Source organism: Opisthocomus hoazin, chromosome 5 (genome assembly GCF_030867145.1).
Source record: "Opisthocomus hoazin isolate bOpiHoa1 chromosome 5, bOpiHoa1.hap1, whole genome shotgun sequence".
Classification (NCBI taxonomy): Eukaryota; Metazoa; Chordata; class Aves; order Opisthocomiformes; family Opisthocomidae; genus Opisthocomus; species Opisthocomus hoazin.
In genome coordinates, this window is record NC_134418.1 from 42,933,404 (window position 1) to 42,955,289 (window position 21,886).

At 41.7% G+C, this 21,886-nt stretch overlaps 1 protein-coding gene across 3 annotated transcripts; it reads left to right on the forward strand.

The window, feature by feature from the left end:
* The first annotated feature begins 5,601 nt into the window (after positions 1-5,601).
* On the forward strand, positions 5,602-21,326 carry ZNF330 (zinc finger protein 330). Of its 3 annotated transcripts, none has more exons than XM_075421013.1 (10): positions 5,602-5,657; positions 10,737-10,866; positions 11,139-11,158; positions 11,264-11,334; positions 13,517-13,596; positions 14,898-15,024; positions 15,770-15,874; positions 18,390-18,436; positions 19,575-19,692; positions 20,367-21,326. In XM_075421013.1, exons 2-10 carry the CDS (start codon positions 10,747-10,749, stop codon positions 20,642-20,644), a joined length of 966 nt encoding a protein of 321 aa, XP_075277128.1. In that variant the 5' UTR covers positions 5,602-5,657; positions 10,737-10,746; the 3' UTR covers positions 20,645-21,326. The 3 variants fall into 3 exon arrangements, with proteins under 3 accessions (XP_075277128.1, XP_075277126.1, XP_075277127.1); XM_075421011.1 differs by lacking the exon at positions 5,602-5,657 and adding an exon at positions 6,319-6,459 and having other exon boundaries at positions 20,367-21,325; XM_075421012.1 differs by lacking the exon at positions 5,602-5,657 and adding an exon at positions 6,495-6,517.
* The last annotated feature ends 560 nt before the right edge of the window (positions 21,327-21,886 follow it).

Sequence of the window (21,886 nt, forward strand, 5' to 3'; positions counted from 1 at the left end):
ACATTTAAGATTCAGCTAGACACGGCCCTGGCCAGCCTTATTTGATGTGCAAATTTTCAGCAGGAGACTTAGCTGAAGTGACCTCTAGAGGTCCCTTGTAGTATAATTCATGGTGTTATTTTAATAATATCCATTCTAAATTACAAGAGAGTTTCTTATCGTCAATGTTTAAGGCTCCAGCACAGCTTTTCCATTGCTTAGCCACTATCCAACCAATTTTTTTCCATATACCAGTCATAATTCCCCTTGCTGCAGCTTGTGACTGTTGCCTCTCATGCTTTCACTGTGTACCCTTGAGAAGAGTGTCTCTGTCTTCTCCATAAATTCCCTTTAGGTCCTTGAAGACTGCAATTAGATCTTTTCAGCCTTCCCTTCTCCAGATTAAATAACCTAAGCTGTCTTCATACATCACACAACTACAGCCTCTGAACCTTGACACTGTCCCACTGTTACCTCTCTCGTGCCGTGTGGCCCCAGGCTGTAATGTTTCATACCCATTTGCTCTTGTGCCAGAACGGGCTTTTTGCTCATCCCCCCTTACCTGATCACCTTGGCAAAATTTCCTTCCACCTGGCTGTATGAATTCGTTACCGTGAACAGGGATAAAGAGGTATTAACTGGTCCGTGCTTATAGCGGGACTTGTGGGAAGTCTACAGGAACTTCAGCCCCTCTTTCTCGTTCCTCTCTACTTTAGCATCCTCCAGCGTAACACATCTCTTGGCTCACGTGGTAGGGCTGCAGCTGCGCGGCCCCTATTTTAGATCAGGGCTGAACTTGGGTAAGTAAATGTACCAAGTATTGTTGGTAACGACTTCTGAGACCTTTTTGATACCACTACCTCTTCCTTAGGCCTGTTGGAAACACCACCTTCAGTATACCCTAGAACCTTACTTTCTTTGGCATGGACAGCTGGCAGGCACCCTGGGCAGGTTTCCCGGGACCTAGTTTTAGCTGTCTGAAAAAAGTGATCATCCTGTCCTGAGAGAGATGGCTGACTTCCCTCAGCTGCCCATCTCTCTCTGTTGATTAGAGGGAGAGGCCAGACAAGAAGCTCAGACCCAGGACCTCATCATTACACAGCTGAAGTTACATGAATTAATCTCACATCCTGTGACCAATTAAAACTTTCACATTTTTCATTCTCCTCTGTCACTTCTACCTGACAAGCCTCCAGCACTGCAACAGAAATTGTTGTCCTCAGTCAGTCATCTGCTGTCTGACCTTGGTGTTTTGTGTTTTTTTTTTAATTTCTTCCATTTCTGTCACACAGGTGCTCCTGTTTATCTGGTAGCTCCCTCTTCTTCCTCACACACAAAGCCTCCTGGTGCCACATTCACAGCAAATTTATTACCACATGCCAGACTTTTGATGGGGTCAGAGGGAAGAGAAACAAGATAATTTACATTACAATCTCATCATGGAAAAAAAATACTAATAACTTGCTACCAGCCAACAAGTTCTTTTTCCACCAGAAATAATTATTGCTTACCCCTTTTGTTAGAGAATGAGTAACTGATTAGTCTTGCACTATACCCTCACCTCAGCAATCTTAACACATGATAATTAACATGTGATAATTAACATAAGACACCATGTTAAATGCATTACAGAAATCCCCGCATTAGCTTTACTGCATGTCTTTCATCTTAAAAAACAAAACAAATAAGCCTCAAGAAATTACCACAATAAAATTCTGTTCAGTTCTTTGTTGAAGTCATGGAAGAAATGTGAAAATATACAGCTTGAACATCATAGGAAAGATTAATAGATTTTAATAAAGAAGTCGACAACTGAGTGGGCTCCCTGAATCAGGACTCTATTCACTAACAGCAAATTCTCTATCCTTTTTTTTTCTTTTCCCTTTTGATATGTTTCACAAACACTGACCAGACAAAATAACCATTCAGAAATTTCTTGGGGAATCATTTTCCAGGGCTAAGATTAATGATTTTTTTGTAAGCATCAGTTATAATAGCAGGGGAGAAAGAAAACATTCCAACACCTAATTCAAGAAGGCCTATTTTAAAATATTATATTTGAACATGCCGATTCAGTAGACATCAGCAAAGATTTTTGCCTCAAGTTCTTTTCTTTGTTTCTCTTTTCTTTATGTAGTTAAATCAGGAAGGATAAATGTCTACCGACAAAATTATCTTACATCAAACAAATATTGACATGACTTTTAAGGTCAGTTGCTTCAAGGCCAGGATTTAAAAACAAATTAAATTTGATGCATGCCATTTCAAAGGTCAGTTAGAAAGGTATACGCTGCACCCATTTTACAATGCAACCCCCAGGGAGGCAAACATATTGAATTCTGTGAGGAGATATTGCAATAATGAAGATAATTACGGTAATAGGTAGGTAGGTAATAGGGGCTTAATTAGATCAGAACAAGCATGTTATTTAGGGAGAAAGAAATCACAGTGTATTAAATGAAAAGTAAATTCCGACAACTCAGGTCAGTATTTATTTCAAGTTGATAGTTAGCACACTTTATTGTATCTTTAAAGGGACTGAGATATTACAGCAAAAGGCAGTAAAAATGTTCCATTGTCATCCAGCACAGTCCAATGTCACTGCATATGAAGGTCCTATCTCTCCCAGAATATTGCCATTCTGACGGAGTCAGTGCACACACTTAATTTCCCAATTTTCCTTTCTGATCCCAATAATTTTCAGTAATAGAAGTGAGATAGCATGAATCCTTAGTTATTCCTCAAGTAACTTAAGGAATAAATAAGTGTCCTTCCCCAAAACGTGCCCTCACTGCAAAGGGAGAATATCTATAAGATGAGTAGATGAAGGAGTGAGCAGAGCAATTCTGAAGGGGGTCAGTGTCCACATGAGCTGGTACACTGTGCTGCAATGCTACTACTCCGCTTTGCCACTGGAAAAAGTAACCCCCACCTTCCCTCAGACAACTGCTCTCAACACTTCTTCCCATTGAATTACTCCCGTTTAACATGCTTGTGAATTTACTGCCGTGAAAATGCGTATCTGACCAGCAGTCAGTATATAATCCATAGTGCTACTGCTCTGCCCTGCCACATGACTCCAAAAGGTGAATGAAAAAGGGAGCAAGGTGGAAAGAGATTGTCCAAAATTTTGTTGTTCTGCACCCTGGACAGCAATTTATCTTGGAGGGAATCTGATTTGGTAGTATCCTGTGGCTCTTCGCATAGGTGAAAACAACTTTATGAGATGCACAGCGGTGTGGCAGAGTAAAACAGCAGTGAAAAACAACGCAGGCAGTGGGGTATGCCTGTAACGTGCAAACACCAACCAAGATGGCTGTGCTGTCATTGCACCATTTAGTTTACAAGAGTGACTTTCACTGCCAGTTCTCTCTCGTGTACAGCTTATACTCTGCAGGTAGCACAGCTTAGGGTTAAGACAGTCACCAATATTTGTGCTGTCACACAAGCTCTTGACTAGACAAATACCTTCGCCAGGCAATGTAGGGAGGCCCTCGCAGAGTCTTGCCCTGTTTTCTCAGCTAGACAGACAGTGGCCATTAAGCAAAAACATGACAGTTCTGATTCTCTGTACGGCAATATGGAATGACGATACTTCAGAGACACACACACTGTCTTTCCATGGCTTCTCTTACAAAAGTCACTGAAAACACTTTTAAAAATGAAGGTGACCCTCACTACTTTCTGCATGTATCTTCGAAAAAACAATAGTCTGCAATAGTTCCCCAGAGAGTACTCCAGTATTGCTAATGGAAATTCTGTATGCTCTAAATTGCCGATTCTCATCTATTTTTTTTTTTTTTTATTTGCTTGTGTTACAGCCCTAGGCCACTTCACTGGTTCTGAAAATAAGGTAATTTACTGCTCATGAGTGAAGTGACTAACTCCTGCCATCTAGAGGGTGGTTTCTGGAATATAACCGAGGCGGATACAGTTTCACAGGATAAAATAGAACTACTGCTTAAAAGCCATTTAAGTGAGACTAAGATAAAAAACTTGGTGTCCGCCTGCGTCCTTGGGGTTTTTTTTAGATTTCTCCCTCTTTTTCCCTCATATGTTTACGTAAAAATGCCTATACAAATGGGAGGACAATCGTCACGTTTTGGATGTATATGAGTTCTTTCTTCAACAGCTCCATTCATTCATAAAAGCAGATAGCTGACTAGGATAATTATTCTACAATAGATTAAAGCTTTCTGTTTGCATTTTTTTCCAATGCTATATAATTTATTCTCATTGTGTTCTTGCATTCATGGCTACCTAAAACAAACTAGAATGGTCACATCTAGAATAAAAGAATATTAATGATTAATGGCATTCATTAAGAAAAGTGAGAATGACGCAAAGAAGCTCTAAGGTCTCACAAAAGATCATATTTTCTATTTAGGTTGTTAGTTAAATAGCATGTAGCCATGGCTACTGACAATAGTTAAAAATTACTTCTGCACACACTTTCTTACAAAGGCAAAATATCCAGTTGAGTGATCGTCATTTTTGTCTTAAACACTAATGCTGTTTTCTGTGTGTCCCACTAACACGGTGTGAAGATTACACCTTGAAGGAAATGCATGGCAAGCAAACAATTTGTTGTGGGAGATACAACCCTGGCCTCACGAAAGTTATAAGGCAATGGTGGCCAGTGAATACCAGCCTCTCTCAGTAAGCCAAAATCACATCCCATAGCTAGCGGCCAACTTTCAGGAAGAAGTGCATGACCAAGTAAAATGTGAAGCAATACAACCACCCCACCTGAGCGAATGGATGATCAAAGTGCACCAGAAAACAATGTCCTAGGACTTACTTATATGACATAAGTATCAAACCCTTCTTAGGCAAAAGGCTATGAAATACACTGGAATGTGACTGCCCTGTGATCCTTGCGCTCATCTTCAGTTAAATATCTATACATCACCTAATGATTTTCACAAAGGGTTTTCCAAGCAATATGCACAAGAACAATCAATACGCTTGTAGGGAGAACTTTTGATATTAAAATGAATCAAAGACCTCCTTAAGTTTCTACTTGTGTTGTATGCTGTTTATAAGAGGGATTAACCAAGGTCTCATCACAAAGAAAAGCAGCAAATCGACACAGCTGTCTTCACCGCACCCTTCTTACCCCCTCCACACCTCACGTTGCATCTTTCACAGCATGCCACCCAAACCAAGCTCCAGAACCCACAGCTCTTGCAGAACACAAGCAAGAAACGGTGGGTTACAGACCTCTAGGGGGCTGAGCTGGGAAACGAGCAAAAATTGCTGAGAAACAGCCCGAACTCTCCTCCCAAAAGGCATAACCTCAGGCGAGACAGAGCTGTGTACGGGGTGGGTTTTTTTTATGGTACAGATATTACTATTTCCCTTTTTAAATTATGCTGTATTCCTAACATTGAGATCAAACAATGCTTCATTTTGCAAACAGAGGGGGCCACTGAGGAAAAATGGCAGGGGTAACTTTCCAGGCGCGAACCCTAGTGAACTGCAGCCACAACCAACTGCTGCCATTACTCTGCCCTAACATTCGATCTTTGTCAAGTGCAAGTCGTGGGGCAGCTTCCAGAAAAGCAAACAAAATTTGGGGATGGAACCACCACTGAACAGTAACATCTACGCAAACAGCTTAGAAAAGCTTTTTCAGTGATTTCCCAACCACAGTGAAACCCACAGCGGATTTTAAGGTAGGTGAAAGCTCACGTTAATTAGGACCCCCAAGATAACACTAAAAGCGATTCCCCCCCCGTTCTCCTCGGGACACACATTCATACAGAGGTAACAGTTTCGGATCTTGTTGTTTGTTTGGTTTTTGTCCACGAAGATGCACGCGCACACAAACGCAGCCCGCGTCCCCCCGCCGCGTGCTGGGCAGCGCACCCGGTGCGGGCGCCCACCGCTCCTGCTGAAGGCCGCTGCCTTCCGTTCCCAGGCATTTACCATGTTTTACCATGTCTCCTCCCAGACCCGTGGCAAGGCCTTTCCGCGCAGTGCGGAAATCGCGCCTTTTCCTGGTTCCCAAACCGCGGACACCGCAATTCCGTCAGGAGAAGGAGAAAGGGCGGAACCGCTACTTCGCCGCCTGTCTCCCTCCCTAACCCCCGTCAGGCAGAGCCCCGCGCCTCCCTGCGTCCCCATCTTTGCTCGCTTTCCGCTCTGCCCCTTCAGCCTCCCCTACCCAGCGGGCCGTCCCGTCCCGTCCCTCCCGGCGCGGTGGGAGGCTCGGAGGGACGGGACGGACGGACGGAGGTCAGCGGGCCGGCCCGCCCCGCGGCCGCCCTCGGAACCTTCCCGCTTCGCCGCGCGGGGCCGGGCGAGCAGCGCACCGCGTCGCGCCGCTTCCGGCTTCCGCAGGGCCGCTGGCGCCGGGTGGGCGCTGACGGGGCGGCGGCGGCGGGGCCAGCTCCCACCGCCCCGGGTCGGGCAAGAGAGGCGGTCGCTGGCTTCCCCAGAGATAAGCGCCGAGAAATACGGAGCGCGGCGGCCCAGGTTGGGAGCGTGTTGCGACACGGTTTGGGGGGGCCTAGGTACAAATCCTAAAAATGAGGTAAAATACCGAAAGCTGAGTAACCGCCATACGCGTATGTGTTTTTCGCAAAGCCTGCTGTTGGCGTTTCGCGCGGCGGCCTGACATTAGGTGGCCCCCGTCGGTTACCGTCGGAGCCGAGGTGCCCTTGCGGAGGAGGGAGCGGGCGAGGGGCGCGCCGGAGGACACCCCCGGGCCCCGGCAGCGAGCCCGTCGGTCTCTGAGGGAGCCGCCAGCCGTCGGAGCCAGCGCCTCGAACATGGTTCCGTTACTGGGAGGGATGACGGACGGGAGCGACACGAGTGTGAAATAACGCCGATACAGACTGTTTTAATGTCATGTATAATGCTTGCAAAGCGATGAAACAGATTCCGTTGAATTCTGAACAGAATCAGATGTGACCCAGTGATATTGCCGCGATTCCTCTCTTGATGAACATGGATAAGCTAGAAGCAATTTAGCGGTCAAGTACAAGAAGTCTTGAAATATTGAAAACCTGTTCTGGGCGTTAGTATTTGCAGGGTGCGTGACAAGAGTAACGCGACAGTTCCCCTGCCGCCCAGATGAATAGCATCTCACCGCTATATTTGTAACAGCAGAATGGTAAGCGTATCACATAAGATAACACGGCACAAGGGAGTGTCGCGCTCAGCACAGGAGATCCAGAAGCCCACTGGTATGCTCTGCTTTCCTGTCTGCTGCAAACTTAGCGTGTGTCTTTGGGAACTCGTCAAGGACCATCTTCGAGAGGGGGTAAAAATGGGCACAGGCATGCTACGATCTCGGCAGCATTTAGGTGCCGGACGTTGTTTATGTGTTTTATGTAGCACAGCCATCGGGCGAAATACACAAGCAGTGTTTGGAGCCGTAGTGGGAACTGCTGTCCTTGCCCATATTTACCTTAGCAAATAATGCAGCACTTGAGGAATCGTATAGGTGAAACTTAGAATGAAGCACACGGTGCTGGGGACCCAGTACACACACAACACATTTTAGGACTTTTCCTTTGAACTGCTGCTCACCTCATATGCAGCCTCCCAGTGTCTTAACTCAGTGCTTTCTGTGCCACAGCATCAGCCATTAGGCTGGAGAGTCAGCTCGCTGCTGCTGCGGCGGCTGCTCTGACCCAGTCACTGTGGAGCGTTTTGCTCCCGAGTGGAAAACTTCAGGCAGAGAAAAACCCCTCATGTAGGACTGCTCCTGGTTCAGGAGCTGGGATGCTCAGTAGGGCCGCAGGGTCATACCTTCTGGGGCTGAGGAGGGAGCCAGACAGGGAGCTGCTGTGTCCTGGGCAATTTCTCTTACAGCAGCATCACAGATGAAAAGGAAGGTGCTGGCGTGGCTGTAAGTCTCTGTCTTCTGCAGAAAGGCTCTTTAAGCAAAAGGTTCACACGATCTTTCTGGCAGGTAGATCTTAAGTGGGTAGCTCACTGTAGGCATTTGCTTGATAACTGGACTTGTTGTTTTAGGTCCTCCAGAAGCACTTTTCTCTCCCCTGCACCCTGCGGGGGGGCTCTTTCCTGTCTGAGCATTTAGTTATGATGTTGCGGTGCCTATATGCTTTTTTGGGTCATCCATCAGCCTCAGATTACAGAAGCATTTGCCAAAAGTGGAGGTAGAACGTACTGCAGAGTCATTTTAAATACTGATTAGTGCCTTTAAAAAGTACAATACTCTGATTTGAGAGGAATTGCAGGTAAAAAAAGTTTTTACTGTCATAATTTCTGGCATCATAACACCATTAAGCTCTAGTCAGAAAATTAAAATATGGTAAATTCCCTTAAAATTTAGAACTCCGCGCAAAGACAAACATCTTAAGTGGAAGCTCAGAGGGAAAGAGTGATAGAATATTGATCTATAGGGTGTTGTTATTTATTGGATGGTGTTTGAAAGCCTGGATTGACTTGATAGCTTTGTTAAAAGGACCTGACATTGCATTTTTGTTATTTAGTTCAGTGCAGCTTTCTAAAAACTGCCACGTTAAAGATTTCTCATAGTCTGTGTCCTCAAGTAGTCATTGAGACAGTGTTTTTCATGAAAACAGTTTGTCATTTTGGTGCTTTCGGTTATGAGGTAATGTGAAGAGGTCAAAGTATGAATACTAACCATCAGATTCTGTTGTTAAATCAGCATTCGAGCAGTTTGAAAATTAATGTGCAACTTCGTATTGGACTCCCAGTGTCAGAAATGTGTGGAATAATGACACTTGCCAGCAGGCAGTTCAGCAATACCATTTTGACTACAAAAGATGACACTAATACAATTTAAGCACGGTACAAAATGCTGCAGGTTGAGAAAACTTATTTATGTGTGCTATCAAAACCAAATTTTAGAATTTGGTCAGGACAGTATATTTCTTTGTTTGGGAAAGTTAGGATTGTTGGGTTTATTTTATAAGACCTTTTGAACGAAGATACTGATTTTTCTTCCAGGTTTAAGCTGCTACAATTCACTGCCTGTGATGCTGCAGCTCTCCTTGCAGATGCCAGCGTGCATGCCTACATGTCTGCTTGGAGTTAGGGATGAGGCTGGGAAGAGCAGGTACCTCCCATTTCCTCAGGCCAGTGGCCCCGGTAGCCACCCATAGACCTCCGGGAATCAGCAGGACCTTGCCTGGGCAGAGCTGTCCCACCACGTGGGCCGGTTTTTGCCAAGACCCAAGTCTGTAGTGATTTTCTTCAAATTCCGTAAATGGAGACTGAGATTTGAAGATGGTACTTGAGTCTCAGTTATCAGTTATTTGAAAATATATTTCTGCAGTTTTAGATATCAAAGGCAGAATAAGGAGCAGCATTAGGTGTGCTTGTAGCTAAAAGAATTATGGGTTAGTTGTACAGTGCAATATACGTTGGAGCAACTTGCTAGGGAGGCCACATTTTCAAAACAGTAGCGTTGTGGTGAGGTACCAAAATAAGAGCTAAAAAATTACAAAAATTCAGCCATCCTTGTCTGCAAGGAAGTATGGTTTGGTAGCTACAGCACAAAGAAGTGTGTCCACCTGGGCCGTAGTCTTGGGAGTGTTTTTTTAGAACTACATTCAGTAAGGCAATTTTTTTGTCAGTGCAGAGGTCCTTGCCTCTTTCTTAGCTGTTTTCTTATTCCCATGCTTGCTAAGCAAATACTCCTGCTGCCCCTTTCACCGTCTTCCCCCATCAAATTGTGCTAATCTGGGACTTGGGGATGCTTATTAGTTTGGGTTTGTTTGTTTTGTTTTTAACCGGTATCTGGTTTAGAACGTGACACCAACGACAATTTCATCAGCAGTAATGGTGGGGTGATAAAGATGGAATATAAGGAAGGGTGTCTTATCTTGGGTGCCTGTGTTGATGAGAGACATTCTAACATCAGACCAGACCTTTAATCTCTCAGTTGACCATTTCATGAAGTCAGGGTAGTACTTGCCTAATGTATTATAAACACAGAATAAACTAAGATGTGAGATGCAGATGTGAGCACTGCACAGTTCATTGTAGAGATGACAAGAGACCAGTGGTCTGATTGATTGCCTTATGGTCTCACCGCTGTACTGCATTGGTTCCCTCCTAGAATGTTAAAAAAGACATGTTCAACTATGGAATTAAATTAGTGTAAACCCTTCTTGGGAAACGGTGGTGTCTTCAAAGCAATGCATGCTCATCTCTTCATTATTCCTAATGTGCTAGAATGATAAACAAGCAGTACAAACATCTCTCTCTGTCATAGCTCTTAAATCTATATGATGATGTTTAGTTTTCTAAGCCTTCGTAATGTGTGAAATTTGCATTTTTGCAGTACACCACAATTCGCTTACCTAAAGAATGCTTTTTAACCAGTTGAAGTAGTTAGCGCTGAGAAGAGAGAGAAGGGAAAGAGAAAATGAGCTGAATATTGTCCTTATTAAATAGACAAGGCAAACCAAAAGCAGAGAGGCCCATCACAAACAAACCTACAAAACACAGCGGTCTGTTTTTTCTTTTTAAGGCAAAACACTTCAGAGATAATTAAGCACAAAGTTTAACACAGCAAAGTCCTTTCCCGATCACAAGATTCTTTATGGTTCATCACATGACTCTTCCTAAGGGACTGGCCCTTTATTCTGCGTTTGCAAAGAAACTTTCAGAAAAAGAAATGAATGAAGATGAAGCACAGTTAACATGGAAACTCCAAGGTCCAATTTTAGTGCTAGATGTGTCGTGTATCCATGTATTTACATACATAGTTTTGTGTGCATTCGTTACATACCTATTTTTCCCCCCCACAGATATTGAAAAATGCCTAAAAAGAAGACTGGTGCTCGTAAGAAAGCTGAGAACCGTCGTGAACGTGAAAAGCAGATCAGGGCTTCCAGAGCCAACATAGATTTAGCCAAACATCCTTGTAATGCGTCAATGGTAAAAATAACCTACAGTATTTTATATTACAATACTTGATTTTAAAATATGTAAAACCAGTGATAATACATTGACTGTATTTAATGCCACTAGAATTCTTCCTGCCATCCTTCCTTTATATTTAAGGTTCCATTTGCATCAGAGGTATAATACTTGAATAAAAAGTTTGGTTCCTAATCAGAACTTAATTTAGAGTCCTTCTGGGGTCTGTAACTTTTATATATTTTACCTAGAATAAAAATAATTACCAGTATTTTATTTCTTTTCTTTAGGAATGTGATAAGTGCCAAAGGTAAGTATTTTTCCCCTTCTAAAACCAGTAGTTTAGTATTCAAACATTTTACAGGTCTTTTTTTAATGCTTGCTTTCTTTTTTTCTCCCCCCTCCATGTGCCTAGACGACAGAAGAATAGAGCTTTTTGCTACTTCTGTAACTCTGTTCAAAAATTACCCATTTGTGCACAATGTGGTAAGTAGAAATAACGAAGGAAAACATGCTAATCTCAGTCCCATTTGTGGTGTTAAACTCTCAGCAGTTAAAGTGCCTTTGTCTGAAAGTACCTTTGTGATTTTTTGAAGCAGGTTCTTTTAAATCTGCTGTGAATATCCTCCTTGAGAAGATATCTTACTTGATCATGCACTAATGCATATGCCTCTGACCCCCAGAGGTTTGCCAGTGTGGATTATGTGCTTGTCTTCAGTATTTGATCTTTGGAAGAATTGGTCTCACTGCCTTTCAGGATTGAGAAGATCTGACCGTTTGCTTAGACTGACCATGTGGAGTATTGTTTCATAATAACAGCAAGGTTAAAAAAGCTCTGACTGCCAGCAAGGCACCCATAAATACTGCTTTTTAGGGATGATATAATTTCTGATCAGTTTAATATTAATCAAAGCAACAGTACATTATTCACCTTGCATGGTTTTGTAGTGTAATATGCTGCTCATGTTATTTATATGTGCTGGAGGGCTAATGCTTTGAAATCAGAAGAGAAGGACTTCTAGTGACAGAACTCTGCTCTGAATCAGGCTAAAATGCCCTTTTTTTTTTTTTTTAAACAGCTGCTTGCTTGCAGGGGATGTTGATAGTTGAGGTGAATTTTGTTGTTTTACTGTTTCAACACATCCTTGCAGATTTTAAATTTGTCATTAAGCAATTTGGCTGTTTTGTAGTTTGGCTCTCAGAGTTGCTGATGTCTGCAGCTTCCAGTGCCTTTGCTGGGACCTGCAGATACCGAGCATTTCTGGAAGCCAGGCTGTTAGTGTGCAGTGGCAGTGTATCATCCTTCATAAGTCTTCCTTCTGTCATCATGCAGTGAAAAACATGCTATCTATCTTGTGTTATATTATACATCTGAAGTTGACTACTGTGTGTTGAATTTATCTTAATCTGCAGTATGTTTCTAGAGGAAAAGCATTCCTAATAACAGCCACAAAATTATATTGAGTCCCATGGTTCTCCAAGACAAAGACCATTAGAGCTATTTGGTGCTTAATCAAGCATTAGGGACAGCACCTATAAACCAACAGCATTTTTCTTAGAGAACTCCCGGAGGGATGAGAGCAAGATAGCTGTATTGCAGTGGTCCGGACCCAGTAATACCCCCACCACCTCACATTGCCCAGCTCAGCCCACCACTGGTCCTTCCTCACCCTCCAAATGCCATTTGGTATCTGAGGTGGGATTTAATACACAACTCGGCTGATGCTGCATACTGGGATTTAATTACATTTTCAGAGTAGAATTTGGTTTGGTCAGCTCTTGAATGGATTTGCAGGGAGCACCGTTTTGTTAGTTTCTCTAAGCAGGCAGTAACAGAGACACCAAAGGTGTCTATGGCAGCGCAGCTTAAATCGATGATAAAACTCCATTGCAGCAGCCTGGGCTAACTACAAAATTCTTTTGCTTGTATAACTGCCTACAGAGTGTAGTCAGCCCAGGCTGCTGCAATGGAGTTCTATCTTTCTGGTAGAGCTATTTATGTCAGAGGCAGGGAGTAGGGGAAAGTTCTCACCCTAACTGCTAGCTTGTGTCAGAATGACTTTTAAGTGCAGACTGTGGCTTCTGCTCCCACCCATCCCCTACATTTAAAGGGAATTATTTTCTCTAGGAAGTAATCTCTTATGGTTTTAAAAAAGAAAAAAACCCAACAACCACCACCACCAAAACCCGAGTATCCAAGTACCTGTAAGTAATGAAATCATCAGGTGCACAGGTTTTTTTTCCAGAGAGTCTCAGCCCTGCACACAGCACATGCTGCTTTTATGGTGGGACAGAACTAGCAGCAGTTTTAAATGCAACTTTTTAAGATGTCATTGCTTGACTTTTGCCTTAATTTTGTTCTTTGGTTTGTTTTGACATTTGAAATTCTTGCCAATGACTCAAAACATAGAGCAAGACAACACATTGTTTGATTATCAGTACTGGGGCAAGAGATTTTGTCTGAAAACAGGCAATAATTAATTGGATATAAGGGAGATATGAGGGTGTGTTGTGGGTTGCAGACATTTGTTTGCATTATTTTTACCTAGATTTACAATTAAGCATAGGCATTTGGTTGAAGTACTGCTCTTATATGACCATTCATTCTTATTTTTTGTTGATTTTTATATAATTTTCTTCTGGTTGCTTGCCTTTTTTTATTAAACAGGAAAAACCAAATGCATGATGAAGTCTTCAGACTGTGTTATAAAACATGCTGGTGTGTACAGTACTGGACTAGCAATGGTGGTATGTATACAAAATGACAGCCTTTTTTGCACTATGAGGTTATTCCATGCAAATCTTTCTGAAAAAAGATTAAAACAGTTTTATGGAATGATAGCATGTACCATGCTAAGTTTGTTTTTTTCTCATCTCACCATCACAAACTGATTTTTCTGTTACACTGGAAACCCAAATTTTGCATTTTTAGATTGAGCTTCTACAAACTCTTGCTACATGTGCTGGATACTGACAGATGTGTGTTGATGGCAGGCCCTACGCACATGCATTAACAGCACTGCAGCTTTCATACCCTGTAGCCCAGTTTCCATTAAAATCTAGGATCGTTCTGTAGAAACCAGTGGACTTTTGTTGCTGTCTGCTCAGTATTGCGCAGACCATCAGTATCACAGAGAAGAATCTGTTCCATGGCATTAGGAGGGAATTTTATTTTAAGAAATATCTTTTTGGGTCTTAGCAGAGATATTCATAGCTTCTGGCCTTTGAATTTTTGTTCTTAGAAGGACAAGTTAGTTATTTCATTCTGGAAAGCAAGGTATGACACGTCATAGCCTCTGGATTAAATGCTGTATGGACTAAACATGGCCTGTTTCTGCCTCCAGTTGACAGTCAGCTTTTCTCAGTAACACAGTCGGCCTTTCCCATCTGGAGTTCCTAAACTCATTCCATGTGTTCACTGATGCAATATTTGAATCAACAATTAATTTGGATGCACCATTGTTTTCTTAGTTTTGTGTGCACACAGTGCACGTGATAGTTTGTTACATATGGGCTGAGGAGGCTTCTTAATTAGGGGATAGTTGATGTGCAGATCTTGTAGTTTAATCAGAATGAAAGTTAAAGAGTCTGACTTATTTCTAATGAGTTATTTGATCTTTGCTCTCTGCGGAGCTTGTGTTCTAATATGGCATGGTTTAAAATCCGAATGAGTGATTTCAGCTGTAAGAACCTAGTGGCAATTTTCAGGTCTCCTTTGAAATTGCATTTTTGCCAGAACATTGTTATCATTTATGGATCTCAGGTTTCAGCTGGAAGACACAATTTTCATGCATAAGATAGGAAATGTGAAAAACAGAGAAGGAGAAAACCAAGTATTGTGCATTATATTTACTTCTGCAGAAATGAGTATCAAACAAGATGAACTGTGGAGCAGCTTGATAGGAATACAGATGCAGTTCATACTCTCTTGCTCAACTGAAATGAACCCACTGAGAGAATGGATACTTGGATACATTCAGGGTTATGGAAGAAGAGTTTCTGTCTCGGTACCACAGAAGTCCTAAGATGATATCTTTCTGTAATTGCAGGGTGCAATCTGTGATTTCTGTGAAGCTTGGGTGTGTCACGGGAGGAAGTGTCTCAGCACACACGCATGTGTCTGCCCTCTCGCAGATGCAGAATGTATTGAGTGCGAAAGAAGTGTCTGGGACCATGGTAGGCTGCTCACACTTTAAAAAATAAGAAAATCTAAATGATACTTTTCTCCTCACATTGCTGAAGTTATTGTACCTATATTCTTAGCATAGCATTTTTAATCTTCACTGATTAGTCCTTGCGGTATATTTGTTCAAAGCAAGGCATTCTCCCCGTTTTAAAAACAAATGTTGTGCAGTAGGGAATGTAAACGAGCTGCTCAAGAACGTGCAGTGCTCAGCTCAGGGATGGTTATGTAAAATATTAACTGTCCTATCAGCTGAGTGCTTCATGTAATTAAGCACTGTATCAGATTGCCAGCACACAGTTTCCTGCCATTCCCACTCCATTCATCTGCGCTAGTACAGGTATTTGAATTGCCAGTTGCTTAGCAAACCCTACTGATCTCCATTTGTGGAATCCTTTAAAGTGGTCATTTCAAGTGTACATCAGAGGTGAGAGGGTGGGAGGGAAGGAGACTGGATGAGAGAGAACGTGATCTGATTTAAGAAAAACACTTAGTGCCGTAGTCAAAATGAAGAAGAGGACAGAAGTAATACTTGCTTTATATTTATGCTGTCTTGTATTGTAGGATACATGGTATTTTTCAGCATAATGATGGATGGCAGTGTCTAATTTAGGACTTTGTTGAAGCATTTGTGACAGAAGGGAGAACTGGTCTTCAGTCAGAACTACTTCCTAAATTGTTTGCAGAACTTGATGCCTATGCCTGCTGCTGATTATTTTGCCTTGATAAATCTTTTAGGAGGCAGAATATTTGCCTGCTCTTTTTGCCACAATTTCCTCTGTGAAGATGATCAGTTTGAACATCAAGCCAGCTGCCAAGTTCTGGAAGCAGAGACATTTAAATGTAAGTTAGTTATTCATAGTCCCTTTCACCACAGCTAAGCAGACTGTCTAGTTGCTTCCTCTGTGCTCCAGAATACTCTCCATCACCTTTTCCAAATAGCTTTTACCACCACTGGAGGAAAGGGCCTGTTTCCTGTGTGCTTGCTCTTGATATCCAGTTAACTAGGCTAGAGCTTTTATCTCTGACCTTCCTCCATGCCAGACTGTACATGGTAGTTGTTTCTCTGCCTGGCTTTTACAGGCCTCCCATGGGAAGTTGCCTTTGCAGGAGGCCAGCAGTCTCTACAGTCTGGCAGTGTTGGCAGTGGCCAGGACTGCAGCAAAACTGCTGGAACAGCTGGTGCTGCTATTTTACTCCACAAAGCTCTGCAGGCAAGAGAGAGCTCTCTTCCACTCTTCTGGCCATATGATGAGCTATTTCTAGATACCTGTCCCTCATGGAAAACAGCTGCTCTGAATAATGCCACGTGTGTTAGCCTGGCTAAACTTTCCTAGATTGCTTTGGACATGTATGTTGGTGAAGGGTTTGCGTCTGTTGATTTTGCAAGAGCAGCAAGTCCTGAGGAAGGCCCTGACTGCAGAAGCAGTCATCATCTGATTCAGTGAGACAGGGTGAGCAGGGAAGGAAGTAACAAAAACAGTGTCATTCCAGAGCTTGAACTCAGTGTTAGTTTCTTCACTGACCAGAGGACTGTGGACATCAAATGTTGATACATGTCCACTTTTACTGAATGAAGAACAGGTAGCTGAAGACTTTACATCCTTTTGAACTTTGATTAATGGTGTGGACAAAATTGAAACTGGTATTTGTAAGAGGACGTGATGGCCATGCCTCAGCTTGCTAGTCCACTACTCATCTCTGGCTGAAACAGAGAAACTTCAAGGGAAGTTAAAAACAAAGCAAGCAAACGAAGACTGTGCATGTTTGAAATAACTAATCTTTTGTAGAAGTATTTCTTTTCTACCCACCATTAACTACTATTTGGTTTATCCCATGAGACAAGCGTTTGTCCTTTCCAAGACTTGTATGCATGTATTTTGACTATTAGAACATTTTTGATCCTTATTTTAGAAATTCAAGGTGCTCTTTATAATGTATAAAACTGTTTTCTTCAGAACTGACTAATCTCTTCTCCTAATTGATTTCTCCCAATTTAGAGTATTTGTTGATTTCAGTGTTATAGTCTGTGTCTTTAGAAATCTCTTATCTCCTTTTCATCTCACATCCTTTTCTTCCCAGCCAGCTATTTTCTAAGCTATGATTAGCTTCCCTTGATGTATTCTGCCAGAGTATCTTCCTGCATAGCAATATTGAAGCAGCAACAGCTGTTCCACAAGACTGTTTTTTTCAGTGATTGTTGGAAGCTTAATTCACAGATGTGATGTTATACCCTGAATAAAGAAATTGCCTTTTTTGAGGGTTTTCACTGTGTTCAACATTTCGTGGCACAATGCAGTCTTGGTAGGGAGGTGGGATTTTGGTCAGAGTGTGGTAACAAGATTATAAAACCTGAACTTTTGCAGAATACGTGACCTTTAAATGCGGTCATGCAATTGTAGTCTAAATCCCGTTCTAGCTGTGAAAAAGGTTTTGTTACTTTCCATCACTATCTGAGAGAAGTTAGCATTTCCAATTTCATCTTTAAACACATGACAGAGCGCTAAATCCCATGGCTGTCCTGCTCATGTGGAAAACTCGTGGTATTTATTACTTCAGATTCAAAAATTTTGTTGTCACAGGGGTAAGGCAAGGTGAAAGGGAATGAATACTTGCACAGAGACTGATAAAATGTGTATTACTGCTGCCTGAGGGGTAACTATTCACCCAGCTTCGTGTTGCTGCCAATTCCTGTGTGCTTGCCTTTACTATACTCCCTTTGGTGGAGTAAAGAAATCAGTCTGAATCTTCAAGACAAGTTAGATTTTGAGCACCGATTCTGCTCTTTAACAGATCATGTGCCAGCTACAGTTCTTTAACACAGTTAGATAGATTTTTATATGAAGCTGTGCCCAGTAAAGTCCATTTCCAGAGGACATGACAGAAAATACACAACAGCTGTTCCAGGTTTGGAATTTTGCAACCTTAAAGTGTTCTCACTTCCAATTTAAATGAGATAAAGTTATTAAAGGCTGCCATGGCATTGTTTAAAGTGACTGTAAAATGCTATCACTCCTTGTTTTGATATTGTGAGGAAAAGCAAAGCAAGATGATCACTTAATGCCAAATGGGTTCTGAAACTTCTGTTTTCAAACGTTTGGAAACTCAAGGAATAGTTAAACTTTTTCCCGTCTTCAACTTTTACTTTTTGTGTCAAATTACATTATTGTAAAAAAAAAATCTAGTAAAACAGTACTGTATGGTAAAATGACCAATTCGTGTTGCCAATGTGCGGTTATCAGGCAATTAAAAATAATTGCCTCAATTACATTATTACATACTTCTGCAAGCTTTTAAAAAAAATCACAGATCTACATTTTCCAAGTACTGAATTTTAAATATTGATTTTCTCCAACAGGTGTTTCCTGTAACAGGCTTGGGCAGCATTCATGCCTGCGCTGTAAGGTAAAGAGTAAAGACAGTTGCAAGTAGCTATGCTTGTAGACTTGTTCTCCTTATCCTCCAAGGCTGGTATCAAGTCTTGTCATGTCTTCCTCTGCGTCATTAAAAAAAAAATATTCATACTTTTTGTATTAGTTTCTGAAGCCTGGGGGCAGACTTATGGGGGACAAAAGGGGGTTTATCTGTGCTTGCCTGTTAACCACAAGCCAGCATTGTACATCCTCATGCTAGGTGAGGTGATACTGACTTTGGCCAGCCCTCTGTTTAAATTGGAGCTGTACCATGCTTGGGCCTTTCAAAACAAAAACACCAAAAAACCCAAAACAAATCCTTGGTCTTGAACAGAATCCAAGGCTTTGGAATATGTTTTGATCCGGCATAGAACTAAGACAATTTAAAAAGTTTGTTTTTTTTTTTAAACAGTCTAGTGATGATCTGACCAGAAAACACTGCAGCCTGGATCCAACAGAAATCATCTCCACAGCTAAGCCAGTTTTACACATGCACAGGCAGATTTGTTGACCTCAGGTTTTTGGTTTTACACACTTAGAAGTAATTTTTTATAAAAAGTTCCACCTGCTTCATCATCAGGATTGCCCAGATTTCTCCAGGTGCTGGTTCATTGCCTGCTCTTCCTCTTCTTACCCTCCATATATTTCCCTGCAGTCTCCCATGGCATCAATTTCATATTCCAAATTGTTCCTGTCTCCAGATATCTTCACTGGCACCGTGGTGCTCAGCATGTGCAATTTCAATCTCTGATTCTTGCCTTCAGGTCACTGCATAGTTAAGTTCTGGCATACGTCTCAATGCATTTTATTTAAGCTTGTCAGCATAATCAAAAGTTTGCCAGGCTCCTTGTGGGCAGCACTATAATCCAGTCCTCGAGTATGTTACTTTCTCTACTTGTTCATCAGCGCTTTTATCCAGCCTCTTCCCCAGGAAGCCATGAAACTACGTTCAACACAGAAGTGATTGCTTTGTGCACAGACGCCAGTTCTACTGCAGATAGAGCTCATTAAATTTTAATCCCAACCAGAAAATCCTGCTGCTGCTAGACACTTTTTTGCTTGCTTCTTTCTGAAGAGTATGCTTCTATGATTAAAACATTTAGCCTTTTTATTCTCCTTTCATCCCACAGGCTTGTTTTTGTGATGATCATGTGCGAAGTAAGGTTTTCAAGCAGGAAAAAGGAAAAGAGCCTCCCTGCCCTAAGTGTGGCCATGAAACTCAGCAGACAAAGGATCTGAGCATGTCAAGTAAGCCTGCTTCTCTAGCTAACAAGCAATACAAGTACCGTTGGTGACTACTTTTCTACATAGGAATGCTGAGTAAAGCCCAATTACTTTCAATTGTTTTGCAAAGCTTTGCTGCATTTGTTTATTAAAAAACTTTGTGTTTTTTTAGTTCTAGAATTGAGCAGTCCCTCACTCTTAATCATTCAGTGATTACAACACAGTGAAAGCTTCTGTGTAGTTTGATATTTCAGTTATGGAAAAATTGCAAAAAAAAAAATCACTGCTTAAGCCTTTATTTCATCTACAAATAGCTGGCTAAAGAATTTCAAAGTGCGATTTGATGACATGCATACAATCTACCTCAACCACTCTTGAATAAATCACAGTATGTACTGTGTCTGCGAAGCGTGTCCAGTTACAGGTTTTCTTGGCTAAAGTACCAAGGGTTTATCCTAAAACCTAAGTGATACTGTGGGAGCAGTTATTTTTTATACAAACTTGGCTGCAGGGCCACAGACTGTGTGTAGTAGAAAGGTTGTCAGAGTAAGGATTAAATCTGAAAATGTCAGATTTAGAAAGAGGCTGTCTAACATTGTATGCTCCTTGCTGAGTAGTGAGAAAGGACAGAAATGTCAGATGCTCTGCTCAAATTGCTGTTGAGGGGTGAGAACGTCATGATTTTTCTCTGCCTGCAGCGCGCTCCTTGAAGTTTGGCCGACAGACTGGAGGTGAAGATGCGGATGGAGCTTCTGGTTATGATGCCTACTGGAAGAGCCTCTCCTCCAGCAAGGCTGGAGATGCAGGTGACCGTGAGGATGAATACGATGACTATGAAGCAGAAGATGATGATGAAGATGACAACGATGAGGGAGGGAAGGATTCCGATACGGAGACCACAGATGTATTCAGCAGTTTGAATTTAGGAAGGACCTATGCTAGTGGGTATGCACATTACGAGGAACCAGAAGATTAAGCTTAGTGTGCTGGCAAGCTAAAAAGACTTGGAAGGAGCCAAGCAGTGATTCACTTGAGTTGTGTAGGTGCCAGTAGGATAGCTCTATGAGGTACTTGGATCTCAAAGTTAGTAAAGAGTGGGGAACATCTGTAGTAACTCCAAGTGAGATTTTTTTTTTTTTTTTTGGTATAAACCAATACTGGGTTTGGGACTGGGGAAGAAAATGGGAATATTATTATTCCCCTAAGCAATAGAAGTGGTTTTGTCCTTGAGTTACTGAGTATAATGGTTCAATGCCATTTTCTCCTATCAATACAGGAACATGGAAGAGCTGTACAACTTGTTTCCATTTGCTCATCAGAAATTAAGTTATTTTTTACAATAATTTTGTTAACTGATTTCATAAAATTAATGTAGTGGTGGGTTGGTGACTGCATTTTTTTTTTTGGTCTGCACAATAAAAGTCAACTGCATTCTCTAACGAATTGTCATAAGTATTGATCTCCTTTGAATACTTGGAAAGCAGGTTGTATGCAAAGTATCAGTTGACACTAAAATAACTTCCTTGTTTATGTAGGTAAGGCAGATCAATGTAGTTCCCTATGTACTTGAACATTACCTTTCCAGCATTTTTAGTATTAGGTATTAATCAATGGGGCTATATGCAGTCATTACAAGTGCACCCCAGCTAATCAACAATTTTATTGCAATAAAAATGTTGGCTTATCTTCTCTGCCACTAAAGTCTATAACACGGTTTCTTATTAGATTGAAAAGGAATTGGTTTCTTCTGTACCTAGTCTTCAATTCTTTTCCTTGCACATCATACAAAAAAAATTGCTAGGAAACCACCCCTGTATGTGAATTGAAAAGGTGAAAAAACACAGGGGGGATTCAAAATATTGGGTTAAAATACCGTTCCGTGCGAATGTGCTGGTACAAGGCAAGTGATCAGCACATCTGAGCTGAGGAGGTGACACTTGCAGAAGCATTTGCAGTGATTCTGATTTGAAAGTCAACGCATTAATTACCAATCTACACATCTAAGTGGTAGTATTTAGTTTCCTGCTGTAGGGGGATGTTGAGAGGACAGCAGCTTTAACAGCAGACAAATCAAGATACGAGGGCAGCCACCTAAAGTGTAACTCCAGCTTTCTAAATGCCACGCTTAAATGCAAGAGAGCTATTTCTTGTTATCTGTCAAGTATCTGAGCTGATTATAGAATTACTTACTTTTGTGGTGCTTTCTCTACCGTTTCTT